Source organism: Lagopus muta, chromosome 16 (assembly GCF_023343835.1).
Source record: "Lagopus muta isolate bLagMut1 chromosome 16, bLagMut1 primary, whole genome shotgun sequence".
NCBI lineage: Eukaryota > Metazoa > Chordata > Aves > Galliformes > Phasianidae > Lagopus > Lagopus muta.
In genome coordinates this window covers 13,610,481-13,637,270 of record NC_064448.1, presented here as the reverse complement: position 1 = coordinate 13,637,270, position 26,790 = coordinate 13,610,481, and the positions used below count along the sequence as shown (strand labels likewise).

General features: G+C 44.5%; 1 protein-coding gene across 5 annotated transcripts in view; it reads left to right on the top strand.

Annotated features, from left to right (window-relative positions):
* RBM39 (RNA binding motif protein 39) overlaps positions 1–25,698 on the top strand; it is a 28,429-nt gene extending 2,731 nt beyond the window's left edge. Inside the window, exons 2-17 of one of the 5 annotated variants that reach the window (XM_048962669.1) lie at positions 490–553; positions 2,392–2,441; positions 3,695–3,889; positions 8,739–8,804; positions 8,914–8,964; positions 10,267–10,384; positions 10,990–11,142; positions 11,667–11,804; positions 13,117–13,182; positions 14,069–14,273; positions 14,361–14,438; positions 19,885–19,917; positions 21,006–21,081; positions 21,249–21,354; positions 24,532–24,610; positions 24,708–25,698. In XM_048962669.1, the coding sequence (XP_048818626.1) occupies positions 503–553; positions 2,392–2,441; positions 3,695–3,889; positions 8,739–8,804; positions 8,914–8,964; positions 10,267–10,384; positions 10,990–11,142; positions 11,667–11,804; positions 13,117–13,182; positions 14,069–14,273; positions 14,361–14,438; positions 19,885–19,917; positions 21,006–21,081; positions 21,249–21,354; positions 24,532–24,610; positions 24,708–24,808 (1,566 nt within the window). In that variant the 5' untranslated portion in view covers positions 490–502 and the 3' untranslated portion in view covers positions 24,809–25,698. Of the gene's footprint in view, positions 1–489; positions 554–2,391; positions 2,442–3,694; positions 3,890–8,738; positions 8,805–8,910; positions 8,965–10,266; positions 10,385–10,989; positions 11,143–11,666; positions 11,805–13,116; positions 13,183–14,068; positions 14,274–14,360; positions 14,439–16,020; positions 17,409–19,884; positions 19,918–21,005; positions 21,082–21,248; positions 21,355–24,531; positions 24,611–24,707 lie in introns of those variants that run through there. The other 4 variants (XM_048962668.1, XM_048962670.1, XR_007380145.1 and 1 more) reach the window with 4 other exon arrangements.
* The last annotated feature ends 1,092 nt before the right edge of the window (positions 25,699–26,790 follow it).

The following is a 26,790-nucleotide window of genomic DNA, read 5'->3' as shown; positions in this document are numbered from 1 at the left end:
TGAACGTTTGGTCTGTAGGCAGCTCAGGTAATCCTGTGGTTGAGCTCTGATATTTCCTAAGATGGCCACTAGACCTGTGTTGCTGCATCACAGTGAGCTGTGTTCTTTGTTGAGAAATAGCTGGGAGTACCTGAGGGCTTTCTGCCTGCTAATTGTCTGATAGCACAGAATCACAGAGCGGCCAGGGTTGGAAGGGACCTCAAGGATCACGAATGCCCAGCCCTGTCCGCAGGCAGGGCCACCAACCTCCCCATTTCACACCAGACCGGGCTGCCCAGGGCCCCACGCATCTGTGTTGTTCTCAGCTGTGGTTGGTTGCTGCTTGGTGTCACATTCTTTACCAGCTCACTGGGTGAGCTTCATTCCAGGCTTGTTGGAAATAGCTGCCGAGAGGCTGACGTGTGAACTGCGCTGATGCAGTAACGACTCCTAAGCAAGAGCTCAACACTGGGGTTCTCCCTCTCAGCTGCATTGTTTTTTTTCTTTCAGGTGTCCTGAAAAAATGGCTGATGATATTGATATAGAAGCAATGCTTGAAGCTCCTTACAAGAAGGTGAGAAAAACGTGCCAGTGAGGTCCTGTTTACCTTAATTTAGCATTATTCATGAAACTACTGCTGAACTGTAAACTAACATCCCTGGAGCCCTCATGATTTGTCTTATTGGAGATGCATTACATGTAACTTGCAAGTAAATATGTGCTGTTAATGTAATTATATTGTGCAGTAGTTTCACTTCAGCGTGATGAATAAATGCCCATCTATCTCTCTTTGTAGACTTGCCTAACGATATCTCACCTCTACTCCCATGAATTCACCTTTGATTCCAGTGTGAACTGTCAATCATAAGGTAGTAATTGAGTGACGTATCGCTGTACCGTGGTCCCCTAGGTTAAAAAAAAAGAAAGAGAAAAAAAAAAAAAAGAAAAACAAAAATAAAAACAAGAAACAAAAACAACCAACCAAAAAAAAAAAATTACCCCCCAAAACAAGAAATCTCTCCTAAAATTGCCAGGTCCAGTTTGGTATAGCAACAAGGTGAATGCAGTGGTTTGGGAAAACAGCAGGGTTCCAAGAATAACCTTTTCACCAGTCCCATGGCAAGTAAATATTTGAACAGTCTGCTGAGGGCAAGAAGTGAGACTTGCTCTTACTGCAGAAGGCTGGTGGTGGTTAATCTTTTAACAGAGCAGGTGGAAATCAATTGCTGAGTGAACGAATTTACCTAAATTCTTGGATCCCTGAACAGCCCGTTCTTAGCAAGTAAAAGACAGTATCACAGTCTGCACTGTCGTTCCAGACAATCTCCTGTATCCTCTGTCCTAGTTGTTCAATTAAGACGTGTCAATTCTGATGCAAAATTCTTACCGATGAGTGTAGCGATGTCTTTTGCCTAAACCAGCAGCCAATGAATACTGTCTTTTTTGTTTTTCACCAAGTGGTGGTGAAGTGTTAACATCGTGCATGCTTTAGCACTGGTTTCACAAGTAACGTGTATCAAACTTGAGGCGTTTAGGAATTGTACTTCTGATGTAACCCATGTGATTAAATTGTAAAGCGAGTATATAAATTATACAGCAGCTATTGTTAGTCTGTTCTGCAGTGTTAATTACAACCGTGTCGTGAATTTTGAATGAGCACTGTAAGTTTTAAATTGTGTATTTAGTTCATGTAATATTTAGTAGTTACATAAAGTCTTGAAGAGAAAATTGTGAATTGTTATGTTGAAATTCTTGTGGTTTCCTGGTTTAACATGGATATTTTCCATGTAAACAGGTATGGAAATAGGGAATGTTTAGGCTGGACTGGTGGATTATTGATGACTTTCTTGGGAGTCGACGTTACTAAAGCAGTGTGAATCCCTGTTTGCTTCAGGGCGAGATGTGTGACAGAGGTGGCATCAAGCTCTTACAACCCTTCAACGAAAATGAGCGAAGATCTCGGGAATGGCATCGGTCACAGGAATGGATAGTGGCTGGCTGCTAGCGCGGCCACTGGGGTTAGGCAGAGCTGTAGCCTTGGTGCTGGTCTGAGGGGCACACAAACCTGAAGCTTCCTCTTACGTTTTATAGAAATAACTTTTAACCACTTGAGTGCTGAATTCTACAGGATAACTTACTCTCTAAACCATGTAAGGAAGTATCTACAATTTAATACACGCTTTTAAACGATGTAAGTTTTGTATTTCGTAGTTGTATGACCTAAATTTAAGCAGCAAAGTGGTTAAACATGCCTACTTAAATTATCTAAAGCTTTCCACGTTAAACTCTAAACAAGTAATTTAGTATTAAAATTTTTGTTTTGTATTTTCTTATTCCTATTCCCATTACCCTTTGACCACTTGAAATGTTTCCGCTTCGTCCTCACGATGTTCTTCTATCAACCCTGCTTAGGATGAGAACAAATTGAGCAGTGCCAACGGCCACGAGGAGCGCAGCAAGAAGTGAGTGCCCTCGTGCTGTGGGAGGGACGGGCTGGTGGAGCTGTGGGATGCGCCGTGCACGTCACTGGTGGTAAAGGAAGTGAACTGGGAAGGCTTGGCATTGGCAGCAGGGGGAATTACGAAGTTTTCTTTTGTGTGGATGCGGTTACATCCTTGTGATACCACCACATTCGTGGATACGTGTATTGTTTTAGCAGCAGAGAAAAATACAGACTTGGGCGGTTCTGCACAATTCATCTCCTATTTTTTTTGTATCTTTAGCTGTGCATTTAAGTCTTTTGTGTGAAATCTTAAGCAATTTAGAGCAGTGCAGGCAGAAGATCGGATTGCTTTCTTGAAAAGGTTCCATATTGGGTTCCACATCAACTTCCCTCCCCTTTTCCGTCCCAACATCTTCATTGCTACTCATATTTTCAACTGAGTATTGAGTCTTTCTTTGACTTTTTTGTACAACAGCTGTTTTAAGCAACTTCTAAAATTACATGAAAACTTTCAGAAACAGATTGCAAGCATGCTTTCTTCAGGAAGCGTTGCTGAAGTTCTTACCTAGTCAGTGCCTTACTTTAAGGTTCTGTTTATCATCAGATTTTGTAAACATAGTTCTCATAATAAATATGCCTATATTTCAAGGCCATAATATGGACTTGAAACCCCATCAAAATCAGCTGATCATAATATTTGAAGTTCTGAAGTTTTATTTATGTTTTTTTAAAGCATATGTAAAACTCTTGCTTCTGTTTCGCTGGCCAGCTCCCAAATTAAAACTGAGGTAGGAAGAAGGATAATGCTTCCTGAATTTCAGAAGTGGTTCTGACCTCTCATTTCAGTTTCAATCGAAGTACTCAGGTGTTCATATATGTTAGCATGGCCTGCTGCTGTTGTGGAGGAGGACCTGGGGGTCCTGCTGGGTGAAAAGCTGGGCATGAGCCAGCAGTGCCTCGAGCTGCACTCAGAGGAGCAGCAGGGTAAGGGGGGGTTGTCCTGCTCTGCTCTGCCCCCCTTTGGTGTCGCAGAATTAGATCAGAAGGAAGTGCTGCAGAGCACTTGATCTTGTTCATTGTGGATTTTAAGATTCCTGATGTTTATCCACCCCTTCTACGAAAGTCCTTGTACACATAGCAGGATGTAGCAACTTTTCACATTAATGCTCGTGGCATTAAGTTAGAGGAGCTGTGGAATGTGGATGAATAACGGGAGGGGTGAGCCAGAGCTGCGCGTGTAACCGAAGGTGTGTTGTTTTTTAATCTTCTCAGGAGAAAAAAGAGCAAGAGCCGAAGTCGAAGCCATGACAGAAAGAGGAGCAGAAGCAAGGAGCGCAAACGGAGCCGGGATCGGGAAAGAAAAAAGAGCAGAAGCCGGGAAAGGAAGCGGAGCAGAAGCAAGGAGCGCAGGCGCAGCCGTTCCAGGAGCAGGGATCGCAGATTCAGAGGCCGCTACAGGAGTCCCTAGTAGGTCATCAGCACACGGTGCTTGCGTGCTCCCTCGGCGTGTGATGTGAGAGCTTGAAGTTTGTCTGCCTGCTTTCTGCACTGCTTGTTAATCATCTCAGAAAAGGGACTGCGAGGTTCAGACTGAAGGTGGTGTCAATAAGTATGGATTAAAAAGAGGACGGTGGTAACATATTGTGTTCCTCTTGCTAGTTTTCCCTCTTATCACAATGTAAAGAAGCAAAAACAAGTGAAAGAATGCGTAAAACTAACTGGGAAACAAATGCAAAAATGAAGTTTTATTTCAGACCTAAACTGCAGAGCAAGTTTTTTACATCCTAAATGCTTCAGTACATATTGGAAGGATTAACTGTTTAAAAAAAAAAAAAAAAAAGACTTGTGTTTCAGGCTCATAAAACCCTTTGCTTTTTTAACTGAAATTTCTTACTGGATTGTTCCTCTTTATATGTTTACTGCAGGGCTGTTTTATGCATCCAAACTTAGAAATGTTTTGTCTAGTAGTGTCCATGTGCTGTATGCTTGCCTTGCCTTTTCTCAGACTTAGTTGGAGGTGTGGAAGTATTCTTCAGAGCCTCTGTTCTTTGGCTTGATGAGACTTCTGTAGGTGGTTTGTGGCGGTTGGCTTTGGTTTCTCAGATGCTGTTTTTTTCACTGGTGGTATTTGCTTAAGGTTTCTGCTGTTGTATATTCCTGCCCTGCTCTATGCTCCTCCCATCGCCTCTTTTAGTCCTCAGTGAAGCAGACAAGCAGTGAGAACTGGGCTGCATGCTTGGTTTTTCTCAGCTACCTGCAGGTGCTGCTTGTGCAGGCTTTGGTCCGGGTTTCATCCCAGCAGTTGCCAAACCCTGGAATGCAAGGTAACGTCAGAAGCAGGTGCTAGGAGAAGATGTTTGTTGGGTTTTTTCCTTCTTTTTGCAACAAGTGATGTCACTTTCTTTGGAGAAATCCATCAAGATTTTTGCAAAAGTGTCTTTTCCTTTTTGATATTCTGTAAGCTTGTACAGTTCTCTGCAAACTGGATTTTTTATCCTAGGTGGCTGGGTCCTTCTGCAAGGAGTGCGTTCCTTTGGGTGCTCTTGGAGTGCAGGCAGAAATGCTGGAGGTCAGGTCTCATTTTGCACGAAGCCCCCTTGATGTTGGCAGTCTTCATGCTGCAGATGTGGTGCATCTCTGGGGTGTGCCCGGCATTCCCTGTTTTTTTAGCCCTTTGTACTCAGAGGTCACAGCATAGCAGCCTTGCTTTTGCTTTATCTCTTTTATAAGGCTTTTTGCAGCCTTTGTAAACCTGGTCGGGACTTCAGCTCTGAAGATTGCAACAGTGCACAGCTGGTTTGTTTTCTACAGCTCTTTGGCACCTGTACGATCACAGGAGCTGCCTGGAATTTGTCAGTGCCACTGTTGCTGCTCCAGATTGCCTCTAAATGCAGGAGTCCTAGACAAGGTCTTCTGCCTTTCAGAGGTAGAACCTGCTGGCGCCTCTCTTTGTGGTGCTGTTGCTCATGTAATCAGCTGGGAGTTTCTACATCCTCTTGTTTGTGTGGGAGGCTTTTGCTCTTTGTTTTTTCCTGTTGTTACTGAGTGAGATAGTTTTCTGCCTGCAGACATCTGGGAGCCTTAGCATCCTGGTCTTCTGAAATGCTCTTGGGTGGAGGTTGAAACGCATGTTACTGCACTAACGTGTGCCAACTTTCACGTGTCCACATGTGTTGTACCCACGTCTCTGCAGCATTGGTGCTGACTGAAGTGGACAGCAGTTAGCTGTAGTTTGCTTGTAGGTTGTGGATGATAAAAGAAAAGCCTCCTTTGTTGTCTGGAATGAGCAGAGCTGGTTATCTTAAAGATGAGTTTCTGCATTCAAGATCTTAGTAGCAGGCAAGTCATTAGTTCTGGAAATAAAGCCTCCTGCATCATCAGCCTCCTTTCCTTGTATGCATTTGGATCTACAAAAAATAATGCTACCATACGATGACAAACTCTATTTGCAGTGCCATCAGCTTCACATTTCCTGAGTAACAAACAATGCTTAATGAGATTGAGATACATCAGCTGCTGCGTGGAGAATTTGGATCTGGAATCTCACTTTGTGGGGCTGCTCAGGCAGTTTGAGTTGGCGTTACTGCAGGCTGTGTTGCACTCAACTGCTGCATCTAATTCAGAATGGTTCCTGTTTGTGTCATTTTCCACTCTTCGTCCTCTTTAAATGACTTTTAAATTGAGATATGTCTGCTGCTGGTGGGCATGCAGAAGCATCTGCAGTACTGGAGAGAGGTTGTCTGTGTGGTGTAGGTAATTCTGAAGGAAAAGGATGGGCAGTATGAAATTCTCAGTCTTCAAGTTTTGTCTTCAAACATGAGGTAGTCTCTATGTGTTGCAGTTTTTTAAAGTTGTATGCTTGGCTTTCATTGCTGAGTGTCTGTGGAGCTTTCTCTGTGTTCTTTTCACTTATCTTGCCACTTAAATATTTTAAAGCTTTGTAAGACTTCTTGTGAAAAGAAGTTACCAAGTGTGCCTGCTTAGACATCAGCTGCTCCTAATGAACTCACTTGGACTGGAACGAGAAACAAGTCTATTCTGGAGCTAAGAACTTAGACAAAGCTATGGGAAAAACAGTCCTGACACACACTGATGTTCATTGACTCTCTTGGCCTTTCTTGGCCAAAACTTGCTTCATCTGAGAAGCTTTTCTTGAACTCTTGGCTTCAACTGATGTGCAAGCTTTTTTTTTTTTTTCAGGCTGACTTCTGACCTTGTTCTGGACTGTGTGGCATCGTGTAGGTTTAGGCAGCTGTGTGCATTGCTGTATGTAGGGCTCATTGACCTCCAGGCATACAGATAATTGCTTGTCTCAGCTCTTCCATGCACGAGAGCAGGAACTGGGCAGAACTGCAAAAGAGCTTTTAGAACGGCAGATGGAAAAAGAAGAAAATTCCTTTGATTGGTAGCTTTACGAGTAGATCTCAGTAAAAAAATCCAAATAAATGCAACCCACGGATTGCTGTTGAAAAAGATCTGCAGGAGTTCCCTCAAGCTGCCACCTTGCCTCATTCTGCTTCTGAGACTCACTGTTATGTCTTCACTTTGTCTTTTTTTAATAATTAATTCCTTTGTTTCTTGCATCTTACGCTGCTTGTTTGTTGAGGGGGAAAATGAGCAAGAGATTATTGGAAGGTTAATGTTTGTTTTTTTAATTTTCTCAGCATTTGAAAACTCACTTTACCTTCTCAGTTTTTTGCTGGCTTTTTTTTTTTTTTTTTTTTTTTTTTCCCCCTTTTTAACTAGTTTTCAGCAAAGATACAGTAAGAAAACACTTTGTGTTTCCCTGAAAGCTTGTGATCTTAGTCACTGGCAGTTATTTAGTTGATCTGTGTGTTAATAGTCTGAATATTGGGGTCACCGTAGTTAGTGCTGCATATGAATTGAAACAGATACCATAGTGTTCTGCAGCAGCATGTGTGAAGATGCAGGGTAATCCCCTCTGATGAGATGCCAGCTTCTGAAAGCAGTTCTGGCATTTCCAGTGCACTTTTTGGCAGTATATTTTGGGGGTGTTGGAGAACTTGGATGGGCGTTCTCAGCAGCTCACCCAACTGGAGTAGGAAATGCCATATTTTATCCTAGGTTGTGTTTCAGTGGGTATTTTTATCCGGAGTAACCTCAACACATTGCATATTATGTACTTGTTTTTAATGTGTTATTTTGTCTTAACAAATAGTTTCTAAGCCTTCTGATTTACTTCTTTATTCCAGTGGTGCTCAGGGCCATTTTTCCCTTCCTTTAACCTGGCCAGCATGGCTCTGGATCTTAGCCCTGTCCTTCCACCTGTTACTGTGTCGTGGTGTGTTTAGAGGGGGCATCCTCCTCCTTGTTGTCAATGCTGAGCTTAACTCTCAGCACTGCTGCTTTCCTGAGTAGCAAGACAACCTGGCTGACTGCATGGACTTAGTGAAAGATCATGTGATATCTTCAGACTGCTGTATTTTTCAGGGTGTCTTCACATCAATTTATATCCACAGCAGAAAGAAACAGTTCTGTGCAAAGGGGCAGAGTCCTCTGCGTTCAGTCTGTCGTGTTGTCTCTGACGTTCAGTGGATGTGGAGGAGGAGGGTTAACAGGTGGCATTCTTTGCCTTGTACCTAGAAGGAGATGAAGTTCAGGGAGAGCACAGTAGTAGGAATTTACTGTTCACAGCACAGTCTGTTACTCTGCCACAGGAACTCGCAAGAGGGCTGCCTTGCTGTGGGCAGATTGCCATTGGTTGTAACTGCCGTGAAGCCTGCAGAACTAAAATTAGATTCAGCCAAGAGATGGTGGTGTATCTATATAAGGTTAACTACTGCTTAAATGGTTCTGTGTTTTGATGTCCATTCAGAACTGAAAGGAAGCTTTAGTTACATCTCTGTAGTGAATGCAGCAGAGGCAGCGCTAGCAGTGCCCAGGATGTTTCCTTTGCAGATATCCGTGGGGAGCTCCTTCACTTTCCACTTGCATCTTCAGTCTCATCTCGGTTTTGGTTTTAAGATGCCATACCAGAGTCCTGCCTGCACCTGTCAGTGAGGTGTGTGTGTGGGCAGGTGTATCAGTAAGGGGGGGACAGCAGCCCTCGCTCACAGTGCCTGTGCACGTGTGCCACAGCTCTGGCTTCCCTTCTTCTCGGGGTCCTGTGTGTGCGGAGGTGTGCGGAGGTGTGCGGAGGTGTGCGGAGGTGTGCATGCGGTGGGGGCTGCTGGCGGGCAGTGCTGGCAGGGCCAGGTGCACGGGTGGGTGAGTGCTGTCAGTGTGATGTCAGTACAGACAAAATCTTGAATTGAGGTGCTCTGGTAAGTGACGTCTGTCTTTGCTTTTGCCGTAGTTCTGGTCCCAAATTCAACAGTGCCATCAGAGGGAAGATTGGTCTGCCTCACAGCATCAAATTAAGGTTTCTGAGTTTTCTCTACTTTTTATTGCATCGTTAATAGGTTTTGTTTAAAATAAGACCGTTATGCTTGAAGTGTTTTGGTAACCTTGTTCTTATCTCTTTACAGCAGACGGCGTTCCAGAAGCAAAAGTCCCTTCAGAAAAGACAAGAGCCCTGTTAGGTAGCTATTTTTATATGCTTTTTTTCCCCCATCGATTGAAGGAAGAAGTGTAATGATGAAATAGCGTGTGACTGACTGCTCAGCTATCCAATTAAAGTCACAAGTGATGCTGGAATTCTTCATTCAGGAAGCCCAATAAATGAGAACATGGAGAAATGTTGCTTTTTTTCCCGTGTCATCCCCTCCCCTTCCCTCTCTCCAGTTTTTGGTGTACCATTGTGAATAACATCAATTTGCAAAACGTGTCTGGCCTTAGTTTTCATGTTTTTGTGTTAATTCTAATTTAACTTACCTAGCATTCCTACTAAATATTACTAAAAACAGAACGGAAAAGTGCTGCTGTTTTTTTCCTACCCATTGTTGATGTTATTTGTGGAGTAGTAACTGAAATCCAGAAAGTGCTTATCCATTCCTAAGCTTCCCAATTAAGGAATTTGTATTTAGATTGCTGCTAATTAGATTTGTTTAAATTTAAGTATATTAATTTAGAGAATAGACTTGCATGGTTTTTATTAGCAAAGTGAGATAATTTAATTAAGCTTTCTTGTGTTTTCTCAGGAAGGTTTTAAAATATAGATATATCTAAATAAATACATTGTGCTACTGGAAGCTCAGTCTAGAATCAGGCCTGCTAATTCTATCCTGTGCATAAATGCAAGCCAGGTTTTTTTTCTGCTGCTCTTTTCAGTTGAAGCTTTAACGTTTCAAATGTAGTGTGTCTGATTGCAGCTGTTGTTCAATTGAAATCAGCACTGATCCAGTCTGTGGGATGGCAGTAATTATTTGCTATTCAAGTGTTTGCTTTTTTGGGAGGAGTGTTAGCAGCCACAAGCAGTGAGGACTGGGAGCTGTTGGTGTAGATGTCAGTGTGCAGTGCCTGGAGTGACTCCTGAGTGACTGGCTATAAATAACTTAGTTTGCAAAGCTCATCTGAGAGTGCATTGGTGTGCTGATTAATGCTGTGCTCTTCATTTTCCTATCATCTTTTACCACAAACTTGTCAGTATGGTGCTCTTCTCTGTTCATGACAGTAGCAGAATGGCAGCTCCTGTGTAGCTGGGGCTTCTGAGTTTGGAAAACTGATTTCCAGTCATACTCAAGTTCAAGGTGAAAACAAGAAGTTTAGTCATGTTAAATACGATTGCATTAATATTAGGTGTTCACCTCTTGGCACCTACTTTTTTTAATATTGCAGGTATTTTTTCACTGTTTGACTTCAAAATGCCTGTGTTTAAAGTTTCATGCATTGCAAAGGTTACCTTATTCAGATTTTTTTTTTAAATGCATCTTTCTTCTTTCCAGAGAACCTATTGATAATCTTACCCCTGAAGAGAGGGATGCTCGAACAGTATTCTGCATGCAGCTAGCTGCAAGAATTCGGCCAAGAGACCTGGAAGAATTTTTCTCTACAGTAGGGAAGGTAAGTAATAAGGAGGTTGAAGTGCTTCTGAGTACTTGGTCAGGTGTCTCTAGCTAGGGTGGATATTGTGCTGAGTGACAAGGAGGAGTCTTTCAGGAGAGTCCTGGGGTGTGCATGATTTAAGGCTCTGAGCGTGGGGAAGTAACTGGTCAGTTTACTGTTGGGTGTGCAGTGTGATGCAAAATGCAAGGAAGCTGTGGTTCAGATAACTTCATTTTCAGAACTTTGAGTCTCCTGCAGGTAATCTGCTGCCGGTTGAAGTGTAATTTCAATTTCAACTTTCAGTTTTGAAGAAATAGCATTTTTCAGCAGTTTTACCAGCTGCAAGGTTCTGGCTTAAAGCATTGCAGTGCTGCAGGTATCTGCTGACCTTTTTCCTAAAAAAAATACTGCATTTGACTCTGAATTGTAGTTTTTAGTGCTGGCTTTCCTCCAGGATTTGTTTGTTCAGAGGGTTTGATGCCACCCAAGATTTGCAGCGTAATTACGCAGCCATTGATTGATTTGGCTGGTAGTTGCTTGTTAGTAAGTCTGAAAGTAAACTGCTTCAGCTTCTTTCCTGGTGCAGCTCTGTCTGTAACAGTGTGTCTGTGCTTGTCTTTCAGGTGCGTGATGTGCGGATGATTTCTGATAGGAATTCCAGGCGTTCAAAGGGAATTGCTTACGTGGAATTCGTTGATGTTAGTTCAGTGCCTCTGGCAATAGGACTCACTGGACAGAGAGTCCTGGGCGTACCAATCATAGTGCAGGCATCACAGGTAAGGACTGAACACAGTTAAAAGCTTGGTTTTTTTAACTGGTGACTTGTTACCTTGCTGGAAAAGTTGGTGTTTGGTCACCAATGAACATGCAAAAAGCCTTACCAGTAATGATCATATGGTTTAAATGTAGAAATTGACCTTGGTTCCCAGTAGCTGACATGCAAATCAAAGGTGCATTTTGAAAATACTGGTGTTAATAGTGTTACTTTTAAAAATCATAATATAATAATAATAATATACATGGTGTGCTTTCCAACAGATGTGAAAATCAAAATGACAGTTTACTAAGTGCAAGCCAGAATTCTGCACAAAGTTGTTCAGCTTGAAGATTTTAGGGAATTACATCTCTGTATCTGGTCATGGTCTTTGCTTTTGTATTTTGAGTTGACTACCTGGCTGTGCAGACTATAAACCAGTTGAATTTGGTAGAAGTATTTTTTACTTATTTTAGGGTTTTTCAGTATTATTGTATTTGTACAGAATTTATTGATGTTTTTTCTTGTTTTTCTTTCTCCCCGCAGGCAGAGAAAAACAGAGCAGCAGCAATGGCAAACAACCTGCAGAAGGGCAGCGCCGGCCCCATGAGGCTCTACGTAGGGTCGTTGCACTTCAACATCACTGAAGATATGCTTCGAGGGATCTTCGAGCCGTTCGGCAGGGTATGCTGTGATTTGGCACTGTGGGCTTGTGGTTGATCTGAGCTTTCAAATAGCCTCTGGAAGAAATTCAGTCTCACAGGCACCAAACGTTTTCCTTTTCTCACTGCTGTGTACCTACATTCTGCACCACAAGGCTGCAGGCATTGAGTTAGCATTTCAGAACAAGTAAGGGCCTTGACTGGAGACATGGTCCAGTGATATGAGTGTAGGCCTTATGTTAGAGAGCTTGAGAGTTCAGCGAGTTCCTGAAGTTCCCCAGAATCAGGCCTTGGTCTGATTCACAGTGAATCTGTAGTAGTGTAATCTGTTTCTGAATACTTATTTGTTAATTAGTAACTCATGTTGCCAACCTTTGCTGTGTCACCTGCTGCTGTGATGTAGGCTTCTGTCTTTACGCTCTGATCAGTGACTTTCAGTTTATAGCATGGTAATGTTTCCTTACAATTATGAAAGTGAGGAGATTGAATCTGAACTTTCCATCTTAAAAAAAAAAAAAAAAAAAGTTAAACACTGGTGCAGCACTGTGCTGACTGTTGCATTGAGGGTATGTCAGTATTGGTAAGGAGAAGGCAATACATTTCATACGCTGCTTAGGTATGTTTTTTATCAAGCCTGTTGATGATGTTCATACTGTTTTAGAACAGCAGCCTTGTTTTGTACATTCTGTAACCTCACTTTTTAGATCTTTGTTCAGTTTTTTGTGTGTATCCCTTTAATTCTGCTATGCAGAAGTCTGGAACGTTGCAGCAGTTGGTTAAATTGTAATCCATGTGGCTGCTCTGTTGTTTTCTCCCAAGGTCTGGCAGTAGGGTTAATACAGACCAGGAGGATTTGCAGATAGCTGTGCGCGAAGGTTTTTCTTCCCAGTCTTCGGTTCAGCTCTCTCTTCAGCCACTATTTCGTGGCTCATGGATGACTTTCTCGTGTTTAAATTCAGTAACTATGGAATGTTAGGGATTACAGTATACCTGATCATTGAAAACAGGCACACTTTTCTTAAAGCCCCTGGCCAGTCATGCAAACTGCTTTTCTTCATAAATTGGGTTTCCTCAGCGTATGGGACGCCCTGTGTTGTTTCATGGCCTTGGTGTTTACTGCTGCTGTTCGTGTGTCAGAGCACACATCTTGCTGCTTCTATGCTAATGTTTATTTGAGGGAGGAATTAAGAACTTAAAACCAAAAAAGAACAAAAAAAACCCAAACATGGTTTCTCATTATATGTGTATGTTTGTCAGGGCTGTACATGTGTGTTATTTGATACCTTGTTCTGTTCCAAACTGTTGGATTGTAAACAGGCTTATTCTTTTTTTAGATTGAAAGTATTCAGCTGATGATGGATAGTGAAACTGGACGTTCCAAAGGATATGGATTTATTACGGTATGAGTGGGGTTACCAGACTTGTTGGGCAGCTTTGAGCATAACCTTCTCACACAGCAGTCAGTGCAGGTTACTCAAACCTTGCTTAGAAATTTCTGTTGCAGGATGTGCAGCAGTGGTCTGTTTTTTTCTGCCAGTTCTCTGTGGGTGACGTGATTAAATGATGCGCGTGTACAGATAGGAATAGCATAGCTGATGGTCAGTGCCTGCAGAGCAGTGCTATTCCTGGCGGGCGAGTACACCTGCCAACACTGACTTTCTCATAGTGTCATTGAAATCACGGAATTACAGATTTTTTTTCTTTTTTTTTTTTTTTTTTTTTTTTTTGTGACATCAAATTCCAGAGGCTGAAATTTTTGGTTAAAAACATCTTCATCTTGGCTCTCAAATACCTAATTTTGTGAACGGAGCAATTTGTGATGAAAGCAACATCAGAGGCCTCTGGCACTTGGAGACCAATGAAACAGACTTCATAGCTAATATATGATGTCTTAACACAGACAGCAAGCACGTGTTTTTGATTGGGCGTGCATCCTGACACAGATCATCTGCAAGAGCAGCCAGCAGATGCGTGGTGGTTAGAAATTATGCAAGTGACTGCTGTTCTGGGAAGGTGTTGTAAGGTGACCACAGCCATGCCTTCCACAGACTGCAGTGTCTGTGTTGTCCAGCTTCAACAATAGTACATACCCTGCATAGAGGAAAGTAGATATTCTGCCTTGCTTGTGTTTGGCTATAGCAGAAAATATGAATCACATTTAAGGTTGCAGCAGCTGCTGTTATGCTCAGTGCTTTCCACGTTTCTGTAGCTGTGGATGTTTGATGCGATGAATGCTGCTAAATATCGTTGGCAGGATTTCTGAATTTGTGTTTTTCCCACCTGCAGTTCTCAGACTCAGAGTGTGCCAAAAAGGCTTTGGAGCAGCTCAATGGATTTGAGCTGGCTGGCAGGCCAATGAAAGTTGGGCATGTAACTGAGCGCACTGATGCTTCCAGTGCTAGCTCGTTTTTGGACAGCGATGAGTTGGAACGAACTGGAATTGACTTGGGAACAACTGGTCGCCTTCAGTTGATGGCAAGACTTGCAGAGGGTATGTATGGTGATGAACAGGGAGTCTGCAAAATCCTGTGGCTTTATGCAGCTTGAATTAATCAATGTGTTGGTGCTTCCTGCTCAGGTACTGGGTTGCAGATTCCCCCAGCTGCACAGCAGGCTCTGCAGATGAGTGGGTCGTTGGCATTTGGGGCTGTGGCAGGTAAGAAATGATTGCCTCCTTATTTGCCCAAAATGCTGGTCGTACTTGATGATTTTGAGACAAAGTGCTGAAATGCATCTTGTGATCTTTTAAGTTGGGAACATAGAACCACAGCGCATCTTAAGATTGAGGAAGTTCTCAAATCCGTGGGCAAATAAACAGTGGCAGCATGTGTCAGCTTTGATGGATATGCTTCACTTTGCATTACTTCTGCTGAATCTTTGTAGTTCATTTAATCATTTCAGACCTTCGTCTCTTCACTGTTCCCACTGCTAGTGGGAGCATTTATGTTCTGCTGCAGTGTAAATACTGGCTGTTAAAAGTGGCAGGCTCATAACTGGAAGAGGATTGACTCTCTACAGAGTCCCTTCTGAAAAAACAACCAAAACAAAAGCCAGCTGTGCCAGGAGCAAGAAGGTTACTGGTACTCCATGGAGGACACTGCAGTAGCTAGGATCGTGTGATGCATGTCCAGTGAGGTGGACACTGCACATCAGGGTGTCACGGTGTTGCTTGAGGAATGGCTGTAGCTCGTGTGCTTTGTTGTAAGAATTACCAAGACTTTAGCTTGAAAGGATGAGGCTGAGAACTGATTGTGCCTGCTGCTAGTTCAGTAGCTGGCCTGAGCCAAAATGTTCAGGAGGGCTTCAGGTAACTTTTACAGGAGACTTTAATACTGAAGCAAAAGGTGGCAAATCTTTGTAGCAGTAGAAAAGACTTGAGGGATATTGCAGATAACTGGCTGCTGGAATTTGCAAGAAGTGTCAGGAGACAAAGAAAGAACACATGCATGGGATTTCTGTCTTCCAGCAGAGTGGCAGAAGGCATTCAGACTTAAGGTACACCTGAGTCACCTTAATGAAGTTCAAGTGCATTGTTGAAAAGAGCAAATGTGTGAAACTGGACTGTCCTGAAAAAAGAAAAGGAAATAGTTTATATCCCCTGAAGTGGAAGGAAAGGGGTCTGAGAAGTGACAGAACGTTGGGAATTGAGGAACGAGTTCTTGATATTAATGAGGAAAGAGGTGAAAAAGACCAGGTGGCAAGGAAGAGGAGTAACTGTTCCAAAAGAAGGAAGGCGAACAGCAGTAGCATGAGATCACCTTTAATGTAGGTGATGGTGATGTGAGAGCCTTGCCTGGGAACAAGTGTGGTTGGTGAGAAAGGAGGAAAACGTTAACCAAAAAAGCTGTAATCATGTTCTCTCCTGTGTCTGAAGCAGGAGGCCACAAACGTGCTTAAGACATGTAAATCATTGGAATGGCATTGGATTAATGAGACAGTGCAACTGTGGAGGAGTGAATTTTAAGGCTGAACAAAGTTGTTTGTATAATGTGCATGTTTAGCAATTGTAGAAATGAAGGTGGTAGGAGTATCGCTGTTTGTTCCACTTGTATTGTGCATAAGGAATAATGCAATTATGTACAATTTGAGTAACTGTGGAGAAGGATAAAGCTTTTTAGAGTCATGAGCTGTCCCCAAAGTGAGATTTGGTTATGGATTAAAGATCTCTTTACTCTTGTTAGAGAAAATTACTACCAGGAATTATGTCACTGTGGGAGACTTTAACTTCCCTGATACAGATTGGAGAAGAATTGCTAGTAATAATGGTGGGGCCCAGATATTCCTGGATGTGATATCCGACAAATTTCTTCATCAAACACTCACTGACTCATGAAGAAGGGATGCTATTTTAAACTCATTTTGGTAAGTAATGAAGATGTTATGGATGAGAATAGCTTTGACCATTGACTGAGTGATCATGAATTGCTCAAGCTTAAAAGGAAGGATAAGGCTTGTGATTTCAAAAGTGGTGGTTGAAGAACTGAGGAAATAAAGTCAACTGGTCTGAGCAGCATGAGTGTGTGAGCAGACAGGATGTAAGAAGTTCCTTCAGTTCCAAAAGCTAATGCTATATTGGATCTGTATCCTACAGAGAGAAGAGACAGTCCTGTTAAAACTGGGCTCCACACTGATCTGGGTAATGAGCTCCAGAAAAATACAGGATAAGCACAGAGCCTGTGAAGAGTAGGAAAAGGCTAATAAAGATAATAAGGCAATAAAGAAGGCAGTGCTGTTAGTAAGTGGTGCGATGAGAATTGCTTACCCAGAGTCAGGTTACAATAGACTTTGTGAAGATAAATGAGCAAAAGGGAAGTGTAGATGAAGATTTGTCAGATCTTGAAGACAACAGAAAAGCAGGGCTGAGGTTGAATGAAAAAGTACTTGAGGTGTTTCAGAAGAAACTTACTCTCAGGTTGTAATGGGAACACTGGTCATAAAGTTTGGGATTCCTATCAAGTAGGAGTATGGATGATGAGAAAATGCATCTCGAGGTGGATGGGTCTAAAGAAGAGCTGCCTGTTGTCAGTTCAGGACAGTGAGACTCCTATCAAATTAGTGAAGTAATCAGTACGTGAAATATGGGACACAGTGTCCAGTGTTATCAGTAAATATTGTAAGCCTGTGATATCATACATGGCTGGGACATCAGGTCTAAATTGCCTGCACTTTAAAAAAGGAAGGAGGAAGAACCTGACGTGGACAGTTGCCAGTCCTGTTATTCTGACTTCACTTTGTTCATTTAAAAGTCGCACTAAAGGCAGGCAAGCTGAAGGCTATGGTTAAAATACTGCATACCTTCAGAAAACCTGCTTGGAAGCATTAGCAGTCTGTGAGTAAAGGAAGACTTTGATAGCAATACTCTGCTAACTCCTGATTTGTTCATTTGGAATTGTAATCAACTTCCCAAAGAAGTTTCTAAGAAGGAGGCAGTATGTGCAATGGGAACATCTGACAAGAAGTTGATTCACACAAATAGGGGATTTTTCCTCCCCAGATAAGACTGGGAACGATGGGATGTTGTTGAAATCTACTTCCAGTTTCTGATCTCATAAAATATTGCATGATTCACAATGGCAAAAAACAGCGAGGTAACAGTGAGTAAACAGAGGTGCTCTCAGTGTAGATCCATGGGCTGAGCACCTGCTGAGAGCTGGTAGAGGTGCAGAGCATGTGACACAGCACCAGTGTCTGGCAGTGAGAAGTATGATGAGTTGGAAAACCTGGGTTAGTCAGGGAGTGGGCATGAATGCCTGCGATGTGCTTCATGTCTCTGCTAATTGGTGGCAAGAACTGCTTGCCTGTGTTTGGTATGTGCTGAATGAGACTGGAGATGGGGGGTGGTAAGTTACCTGGGGAGCCTGAGAGCTTGGATGTGACTGACATGGAGGGCATTCCAGCAGGAAAAGGAGCTGAAGCTAAACAGCTACAGCTGTCTGTTTCTTGTTCTCTAGGTAAATGTGTCTGAAAGTGGAAAATCAGGAGGCCATAGAACACTTCATGTACTTTGTGGGACAGAATTCCTTTTCAGCAGATTTGATCTGCTGTTCTGCTGTAAATAATGAGAAAACTGGGAAATGTGGCATTTGTTTTCAAGCATTTGTTCACTTGAAGCTGGCTGTGCTTGAAAGTGAAGCAGGTAATATTGCAATGTCTTTTAAGGCACGCAGTGCTTGGGTAGATATTCCTGCTGTATCTCTCCTGAGCGTTTGCAGAGTCATTGAGGTCTCCCTGTTCTTGCAGATAATACACAGGATGTACTCAGCACGTGGCTGAGTTTCACTGGACACATGGTAACTTCAGTGTCCACGTCCTGTTCAAAGCTGTACCTAAGGAGGAATAGCCTTAGAGGAGTGACGGTGGAGTTCAAAAATGGAATGGATTTGGAGAGAAAATCCATTCTTCTGTCCTGAGCAGGGAGGATTCAAGTAGTTAATGAAAGCTTTTATGGAAGGAGGAATATGCTTCTGAAATGGCAGATAATTAACGTATGAAACATGTTGCTGCCAGGCATCGATTGGTGACCTTCTGTAAATGGAGCAGGTCTGTGAGCGCTGCCCAGAGCTGAGGGCTGTGTGTGGAGCTGTCATGTTGGGCACAGGAGGATGGGGCTGCAGGGTCCCAATGGCCAATCTTGGTGGGTGCAGCTGAAGTGATGTCAGAGGTGCAAAGGGAGAAGTCCGTCCTCATCTAACTAGAGAGATCTCAGAGATTTTGCTTATTTGCCTTTATTTTATTCAAATACCTTTTTTTTAACCGAAAAACTTGGTAATTATTTATAGAATCACAGAATGGTTTGGGCTGGAAGGGACCCTTAGGTTCACCTAGTTCCAGCCCCTGCTCGAGGCAGGGACGCCTCTCCCTGTGCAGCCTGGCCTCGAGCCTCTCCAGGGAGTGGACATCCACAACCTCACCAGGCAACCTGTTCCAGTGCCTTATCACCAGAACAGATGGTGAGATGATAGATTTGGGCACTTCTGTGTGGATCTCGTGGGCTTCTGTAGAGAATGTGCCCTAGGACAGCCCCCGTTATGGGGTTTCTCTCTTGGTGGAGTGGAGCATTCCTTCCTGGTAAAAAGCCAGATGAGGAACATGCTAGATGTAGCTCAGGCTTCAGAGCTTTCTTTTAATCCCGTGTTTTATGTGCTTTCCCAGTGTGTGTTCTCTTGTGGAAGTCGTTTGGAAGGCCTTTGTGTCTCCAGGGCTTGTGCTGCCCATAGTGGCGTCGCTGCCTCTGCCAGCATTCTGGAGCAGAGCTTGGAGGGGAAAAAATACCAGACAGGTGTCAGCTAATTTCGCCGAGTTTCCAAGTGGTCCATCATGTCATCACAGCTTTCTAAAGAAGTGAATTGTGATGATGACCCACTGCAAACCTCTGGCTCCCTGCGTTGGTGAGAATTGAGAAATTGAAACATGAGTGAAGTTCGTTTCCAGCGTTCCCAAGCTTTTTGTTGCTACTCTAAAGCTGAGTCAAGTATTTAAGTCATAAGACACTGGGAAGTCTGTGTTCTTCTGCCCCTGTTACTTCAAATAGGGACAGCTGTTATGCTTACGTGACAAATTACATGTTCTGAGTGCTTGAAAATGTTTTGAAATGGAAGAGTACCAAAGGAACGTGTCGTGGTGAAGAGATAACAGGTGAAATAGCACCGTGTTTCTCTGACATAAATACAGTGACTGCTGTCAGAACGGTGGTTGGGTAACTGTGCTGAAATGCTTTCAGTTCAGGTAGCAAATTTTCAGTGCCTGCAGGAATTGCTGTATTTTCTCATGGGAAAAGAAAATACTTAAGAGTCGAAGCACATTACTGACAAGGTGAGCACTGTGTTAAACTAAAGGGCACAGTCATGTCTCACTTTCCTTTTAAGGCATTGTTTCTTACTCCTGCTTACCTATGTGGTTATGGAATATCTTGAGTACAGAATATCCCAGCTGAGGAGCTGGAAACAGGGAAATTTATTCATAGGAGCAGTTGAGAGCAGGCCTAGATTTTTGAGCAAGGTCTGGGCACAAAAGCACAAGCTAAACAATCTGACTGGCAGGTACAACACAGGTATGGTAACGTTCACAAATGTGCTAATTAACCTCTGTGTATTTCTCCTCAGATCTGCAAACAAGACTCTCTCAGCAGAATGAAGGTAACCTGGACTTTGATATAACTTGTCACCAGTGCCCTGTGTGCTGCGAGTGTTGTCTCTAAGTGAAATGCATTTGATGTGGAGATTGCCAGATTGCCTGCAGCCTGAGGAATTGTGCTGTCTGTAGGAACTGTGCTGACTAATGGCCACAAAGAGCAGAAAGCCTGTTGAATACTTGGCCTTTTCCATGGCATCAGCGTTGACTGACGCGTGCCCTGGGAATGCTGCTGGGAAATGTCCCCGAGTCCCAGGATGGCTGCGTGGCTCCCAGCGCTCCGTTGGGCCTGGGGCAGCCCAAGGGATGGGGCAGTCGGGCTTCAGGTGTGGCTTTGTTTTCCCCTGCGTTAAAGGCAGGGGCTGGAAGAATCAGATAAGAAAATGGGGTGCTTGGGGTTGCTGTCTCTCAATTAGTCTTTACGTTGCTGCCTTTGTCCCCCTTGATTCTACATGTGTCGAGAGAAAGCAGCCTGTTTCACCTAAACAAACAGAAGCTTACAGCCTGTGAGGGAGCTGCTTTTGGACAGTGCTACGTTAATAAGATGCACTGTGGTGATTGGTAACAGCAGGTAATCAGTGATTGTTGGGTTACTGAGAGAACACAGAGCTGCTCTGAAGTTTTATCAGTTGCCGAGTGTTTCCTGCACTGCGTGTTTCTACAAAAGTCAGATGTGCTTGAAGGATCCTTCAGTTTGCTCAGAACAAGCCCTGAGGATTCTCAGGGATGGCCGGCAGTCCTGTGAAGTGAGGTGTGGGGCAGCCCTGCAGTGGCTGCTGGGCTGAAGGATGGCTGAGGGTGGTGCTGGGATGCACACAGTGCTCACGTGTGGAGACTTGTTTGCACTGAAATGTTTACACTGCAAATCCACCTCTGTGGTGGTGCAGGGTTCTTTTTTCTGGCACCAGTTGTAGCTACTCTGGCTTTTTCCACAGCGCTGCTTCCTGCCTTCAGCTGTCTGTTCAGTTAGAGCTGTTGCTGATTGTGCCAGATAATCATTTTTTTAGAGTAGGTGGAAGCTCCACATTTAAATTGGAACCACGCATCGAGAATTCTGAGATTGATTAGTGTGTTTTCTTTCCCCATTGAACAGTTTTGGCTGCAGCTGCTTCTGTACAACCACTTGCAACACAGTGCTTCCAGCTTTCCAACATGTTTAATCCTCAAACGTAAGTGACCTCTTGCAGTTTCACTTCAGCTTTTGTTGATGACGTGTGAGAAACCAGTGAGAGCAGTGGGTGGGAGGGGTTTGGGTGGATGGATTGGTTGTGAAGTGGGTTTCAGTGGGGGTAGTAATGTTTCCATTTCTATTCTGTTCCTCTTCCACCCCCTGCAGTGAAGAAGAAGCTGGCTGGGATACAGAAATTAAAGATGACGTGATTGAGGAATGTAACAAACATGGAGGAGTTATCCACATTTATGTAGACAAAAACTCAGCTCAGGTATGCCTGGCTCCAGGGGGCACTGATCTGAACAGGCTGCAGTTCTGTTGCTTTGTTCTGTATAGAGAGAACATTACAAAAACTCTTTTTTTTCCCCCTAATCTGAATCTAATGATCTGAGTCTGAATGCCCTGAACGTGCTTAGCAGTTGTTCCAGAATGTAGTTCCCTTCTAGTTTGGGTCATCATCACTTTTTTTGGTGTTGCAGTCTGTTCTTACAAATTTCCACAGCTGAAGTTACTGTGGGATGCAGGCTGGAGAATAGCAGCCTATTACTTCTGGCATTTCCTTGAACTGTGCGTTTCCTAAGAGCCAGGGGCTTCTAGTTTCTTCATCTGCTGCAGAGTGCAGACTTCAGCTTCAGCACAAAGGTGGCAGTGCAACAGCAGATTCAGATTTGCAGTGAATGTGCCTGGTCCTGTCCCTGGGAGCAGTTGTCTTCAGCAGCACTGTTAGCCAGGGCTCTGCACTGTGCTGAGGGCAGTGTGGGGACCTGCGTCCTGGGAGCTGCTGCTGAAGGCTTCGTGATGAAGTGGTACTTGTGGAGGTTAGTGCCTTTCAAACACAGAGATTCTTGAATGCCTGCACTTGAAAAATGCTAAGGAAGTTTTCTCCCTTGTTCAGTTGGCCTGTGCAGCCCCCAGACCGATCATCTCTTCCCCTGAATTTCCATTCTTGGCATATGAATTGCTGACTTGAACTCTCAAACTCCTTTCCTATGGAATCCACACCTCAAACTGGAGTACTGTATTAAAACGCTCACTGTCACATTCTCATTTCCAACCATGGAGCCTTCAGAGTGCTCTGCCAGGGTGAGGGGCTGGAAGTTATGCTGCTGTCCCTCCCAGTTGCTGCTTAGGTAGGAGTGTGACCCTGGTGGAGACCTTCATCTACCATTGAGCTGCTTCTGTGGAAGTTTCTTTTCACCTGTGAGCCTTTCACATGGCTTGCTGAGGTGTTACATTTGCCATAAGCTGCTTTCTAATCCATAAGACAGCATGCAGTCTTTGCTAAGACTTTCACTCTCCCAGATAAGGGTTGTGTTGAACTGGTGGGTGTAGAAATGTTTCCCATGGCACATCGGTCTGTGACTGCCATGGGTGCAGTGTCCTATTGCAGACTTCATATTTATTAACTTTTAAGCCCTTGGCATTGCACGTAGATTCTGAGCTGCAAATTTGGCCCATTGTAATTCATAAGGGAGCTGTAATTTTATTTCTTTTACACACACTTGTTAGGTTATGTGAAATCCATTTTTAAGGCTAACGCAGGGACGGCTCTGATACAAAATACCCACTGCTATTTAGAAATACTTTGAACATAAACTTCAGCTGTGCTGTTCTGTGGGCTTAGATTCTCATTGCATGACCTCACTTCTGGTCTCCAATCTCTGGCCTTTTGGGGATGTTTTCCAGACAGTTTTGGGGATGTTTTCCAGACAGTCAGACCTGTGGCTCTGAGGGCTGTCGGTAACAGCAGTGCAGGCATCATCGATGTGGGTGAAAAGATCTTTGTCCCAACTGAATACGTACATTTCTCCTGGCTCTTGCAGTCTGTGCTGTGTTCCAGGGAAATTAAAGCTTTGCATTGCTGTGTCCCATTTAGAGGTTTAAGCAGCTGGGATGTCTGTGCAGGGGGAGGCTGAGAGCAGAGCCGTGTGTTCCTCAGTGCCCACGAGCATCAGCTGCTCAGTGCCCTGTGGTGGACTGCAGGAGCCCCTGGGAAGGAGTGATACCACATGGGAAAGATGGGTGCAGGCTGGAGAAGGCTGCTGAAGGGAGCCTGTGTTCTTCTTATTGATGTATACTTCTCTTCTAAAGCCTGTTCCGGCTTGAGCACATCATGGCTCAGCAGTTACTGGTAGTATTTTATTTAACTGTGTAGCCTTAAAAATGCACACGTTGCTGTGGGCTTGTGTGTGTTCTGCAGGTTTTGAATGCGAATGTCGCAGTACTTTGCTTCAACCTGGGTTAGTGCTTAGTCTGCAGATAGAAAGCTCCAGCTGTCTGTGGCAAAGACAAATTTCCTAATTCATTCATGTTAGTGAGCACCTTGGGCTGTTCTGAAGTTCATGTACTGATACTTGGGGCATCAGCCTTCTTTGAAGTGCTGGGTGGTTGTGCTGTTGCTGGGCACAGAGTTCCTATGCTGTCCATTTGAAAATTAACCTGTAAGCTGTTGCATCTAGAGCAGCTGGTGGTGGCTGGGATTTCATAGAATCCTGGAATGTCTCAGGTTGGAAGGCAGCTCAGGGGTCACCAAGTTCTGGCCCTCTGCCACAGGTGGAGCTGCCAGCCCCTACATCCAGTGCCAGGCCTGGTTGCCCAGCGCCCCGTCCTGGCCCTGAGCTCCTGCAGGGATGTGGCAGTGCGCAGCATCTTTGGGCGGCCCATGCCAGCACCTCATCTCTCAGTAAAAGCTTCCCCCTGACATCTAATGTAAACCTTCCTCCTCAATTTTAGAACTACTCTGCCTTGTGGATTTCCCCCCTATTTATGATTTCCCCTTAAACATCAGAAGGCTGCACTGAGGTCTCCCCGCAGCCCTCTTCTCCATGCTGAACACTTGCAGCTCCTTCAGCCTAAATAGCAGAGATGCTCCAGCTCTGTGATCTTCATGGCCTCCTCTGGACCACCCTCATTCCTGCACTGGTGCAGTAGTGTAGATTGGGCCTCATGAGGACAGAGTAGGAGGGGACAGCCTTCTCCCTGCCCTGCTGTCCCCCATTTCATATGCAGCCCAAGGCACCCTCAGCCTTCCATGCTGCAGGCACGCGCTGCAGGCTCACGTTAAGCAGTGCGCCAAGTCCTGGTCAGCAGGGCTGCTCTGTAGGAGTTCTCCCTGATGGCAGATTGCAGAAAGGCAACCACACTCCTCGTGCTTCCGTTTCACCTGGGATTTTGTAGTTGGGAAGCGTTAGATCACACTTCAGGCATGAGGAGCAAGTAAGCAATGCTTGCTGCTTCCATACATCAGGCTTGCATTTGGTCTGGCTTGCAGAATCTTATTAGAAGAGCGAATGTTGCTAAAAGCACCGTTGGTATGAAGATCTGTAAGGCTGTGGCTGTGTGCTCACTGCCGTGCTGCTGGAGCTCGGGGGAAGGTTTGCTTCCATTACAGCTGTGCAGAGGAAGTGACTGCAGGGAACGTAACAGGGTGCAATGCTTTGTGTTGCAGGGCAACGTGTATGTGAAATGTCCTTCCATTGCTGCTGCCACCGCAGCTGTGAGCGCGTTGCACGGGAGATGGTTTGCAGGTGAGGAGATGCATTTGTGTGGTAGAAATGTGCATTTGTTCATGGATGGTGGGACTGGACAGAAACTGACTGGGGTTTGCTTTGCTCTCCTGTTCAGGTAAAATGATCACAGCAGCCTACGTACCTCTCCCGACGTACCACAGCCTGTTCCCAGACTCCATGACTGCAACTCAGCTACTGGTTCCCGTTCGACGATGAAGATGGATTTAGTCAGTTTTGTACATAGTTATTTTTTGGAGGAAGATTGAGTTATCTTTTATTTAGATAAAACTAAAGGAAAGGATTTAATGTCATTTTGTGTACACTTCCTGCTACCTTTAAAATAAAATGAAGTAAGCAGAAATGCAGTGTGTTCATTCTCCCTAACTAGCATTTCCACTGTATACAAAGCTGTTGACTTCTTGTTCTGCCTTGTAATTCTTGTACATTTACTAAGGTGATCTGTAGGAACTGAGAAGTAGCTCATAGAAAATAAATTCTCTGTAAAAGGCAGATGGGACATAATTCAATTTTTAAGTGTTTCACGAGCCTTTCTTTTAATGCAGCAATTACAATTGACATTTCACTAAATGTAGGTGATCTGCTCGAGGTTAATATCAGAGGTAGAGACTGTGAAGGGACATATTTAGTGTTGTGTATAAAGGGGAACTGGAAAGGCTGCTGGAAGCTGACCTGGCCCGGCGCTCGGTGCGCTGTGCTGAACGAGGGTAAGAATGGAAGGACTGGAGCGTTTTATTTCTCGATGGTAACTTTTGATTAATGTTATCTGTAAAAGTTTCTTTGTAAATACTGTGTGAGGTGTGTCTACGTTTCCAAACAAAACCATCTCTGCATTTCCAGACAGGTTTCTGTGCGTGCAGTAGCTGAAGGATTTCAGCAGAGTCTGAAGGTGGGCAGGAAATACAGAAACACGTTTTGTTCTGGTTGCATATAATCTTTGCTCTTTTTAAGCTCTGTGAGCTCTGAAATATATTTTTGGGTTACTTCAGTGTGTTTGACAAGACAGCTTGATATTTCTATCAAACAAAGACTTTCATATTGCAACAATCTTTGTAAGAACCACTCAAATAAAATTCTCTTAAAAAGGCCTTCATGGAGCTTCATTTCTCCGCTCCTCGCGCGGCCCAGGTGGTGCTGGAGCAGCCGCTGCCTCAGGCGCTGAGGCTGTTGGCGTTGGGTGGTTTGTAGGCAGCCCTGGCTGTGGGGGTTGTCGTTTCTTTACCCTTTCCTGTTGGTTTTCAGCCTCTGGCTGTGGGGCAGGAGTGGGACCGCCCCGCTGGGTGACGGTGGGGTGGGGGAGGCAGAAGGCAGGGTGCCCTGGTCCCAGCCCTGGGGTGCTGTGGGCTCTGTGGCTTTGGTGGGTGGCAGCAGCGGAGCGGTGGCCTGCAGGGTGCTGGGGCTGTGGGGCTGGGGGAGGTAAAGGCATACAAAGGGGGGGCCGAGCGGGTGCATGGCGGTGGAAGGAAAAAAAGCCACCCCAAGTGGCCCTATTTTTTTCAGTTGCTGTTATGTTAATGGATGCCAGTTAAGGTAAAACTTGGGTTGTTACAGCACACCTGTAGTGCTCAGCTTGCTTGCACAGCGGTCACTGAACCAATGACAGCACAGCCACATTTCATGTGAGAAATGCATTTCTTGGGAACCGGGAGGCAGCGCTCAGTGCTCGCACAGCCTGACGACTGGGCTGCTGCCGGGTTCTGCTGCTGTAGCTGCCTCCTTGAGGCCAACCTCTGTCCTTCAGCACAAGAGGAACAAAGGTAAGGCTTGCTTCGAAAGGTAGAGAACAGGAGATTGCACCGCTGAGCTGAACGTGTCAGAGCTGGCTGTGCTACAGCAGGCAGCATGGTGGGCTGCAGTCCTGTGCTTCATTGCAAAGCTTTGACGCCTTATGAGAGCTGTACGGTGCAGTGTGGTGCAAGGTCTGGCAGCACCACTCTTAGAGGCAATGCACCTTTCCCTGCCCAGGGAATGAAAAATGAGCTGGTTATGGGCTGCAGGAACAGCTTGGCTCTGTCCTTCCCTGGGGCTGTACCCCGGGGTTGCACATCTTGACCAGGCTGAGTTCCTTTGTGCTCTGAGTGGAATTTCCACAGGGAATTGAGATGATTGTGTCACTTAGAACCCAAAAATGGGGCCAATACAGTCACAGAATCACAGAATGGGCAGGGTTAGAAGGGACC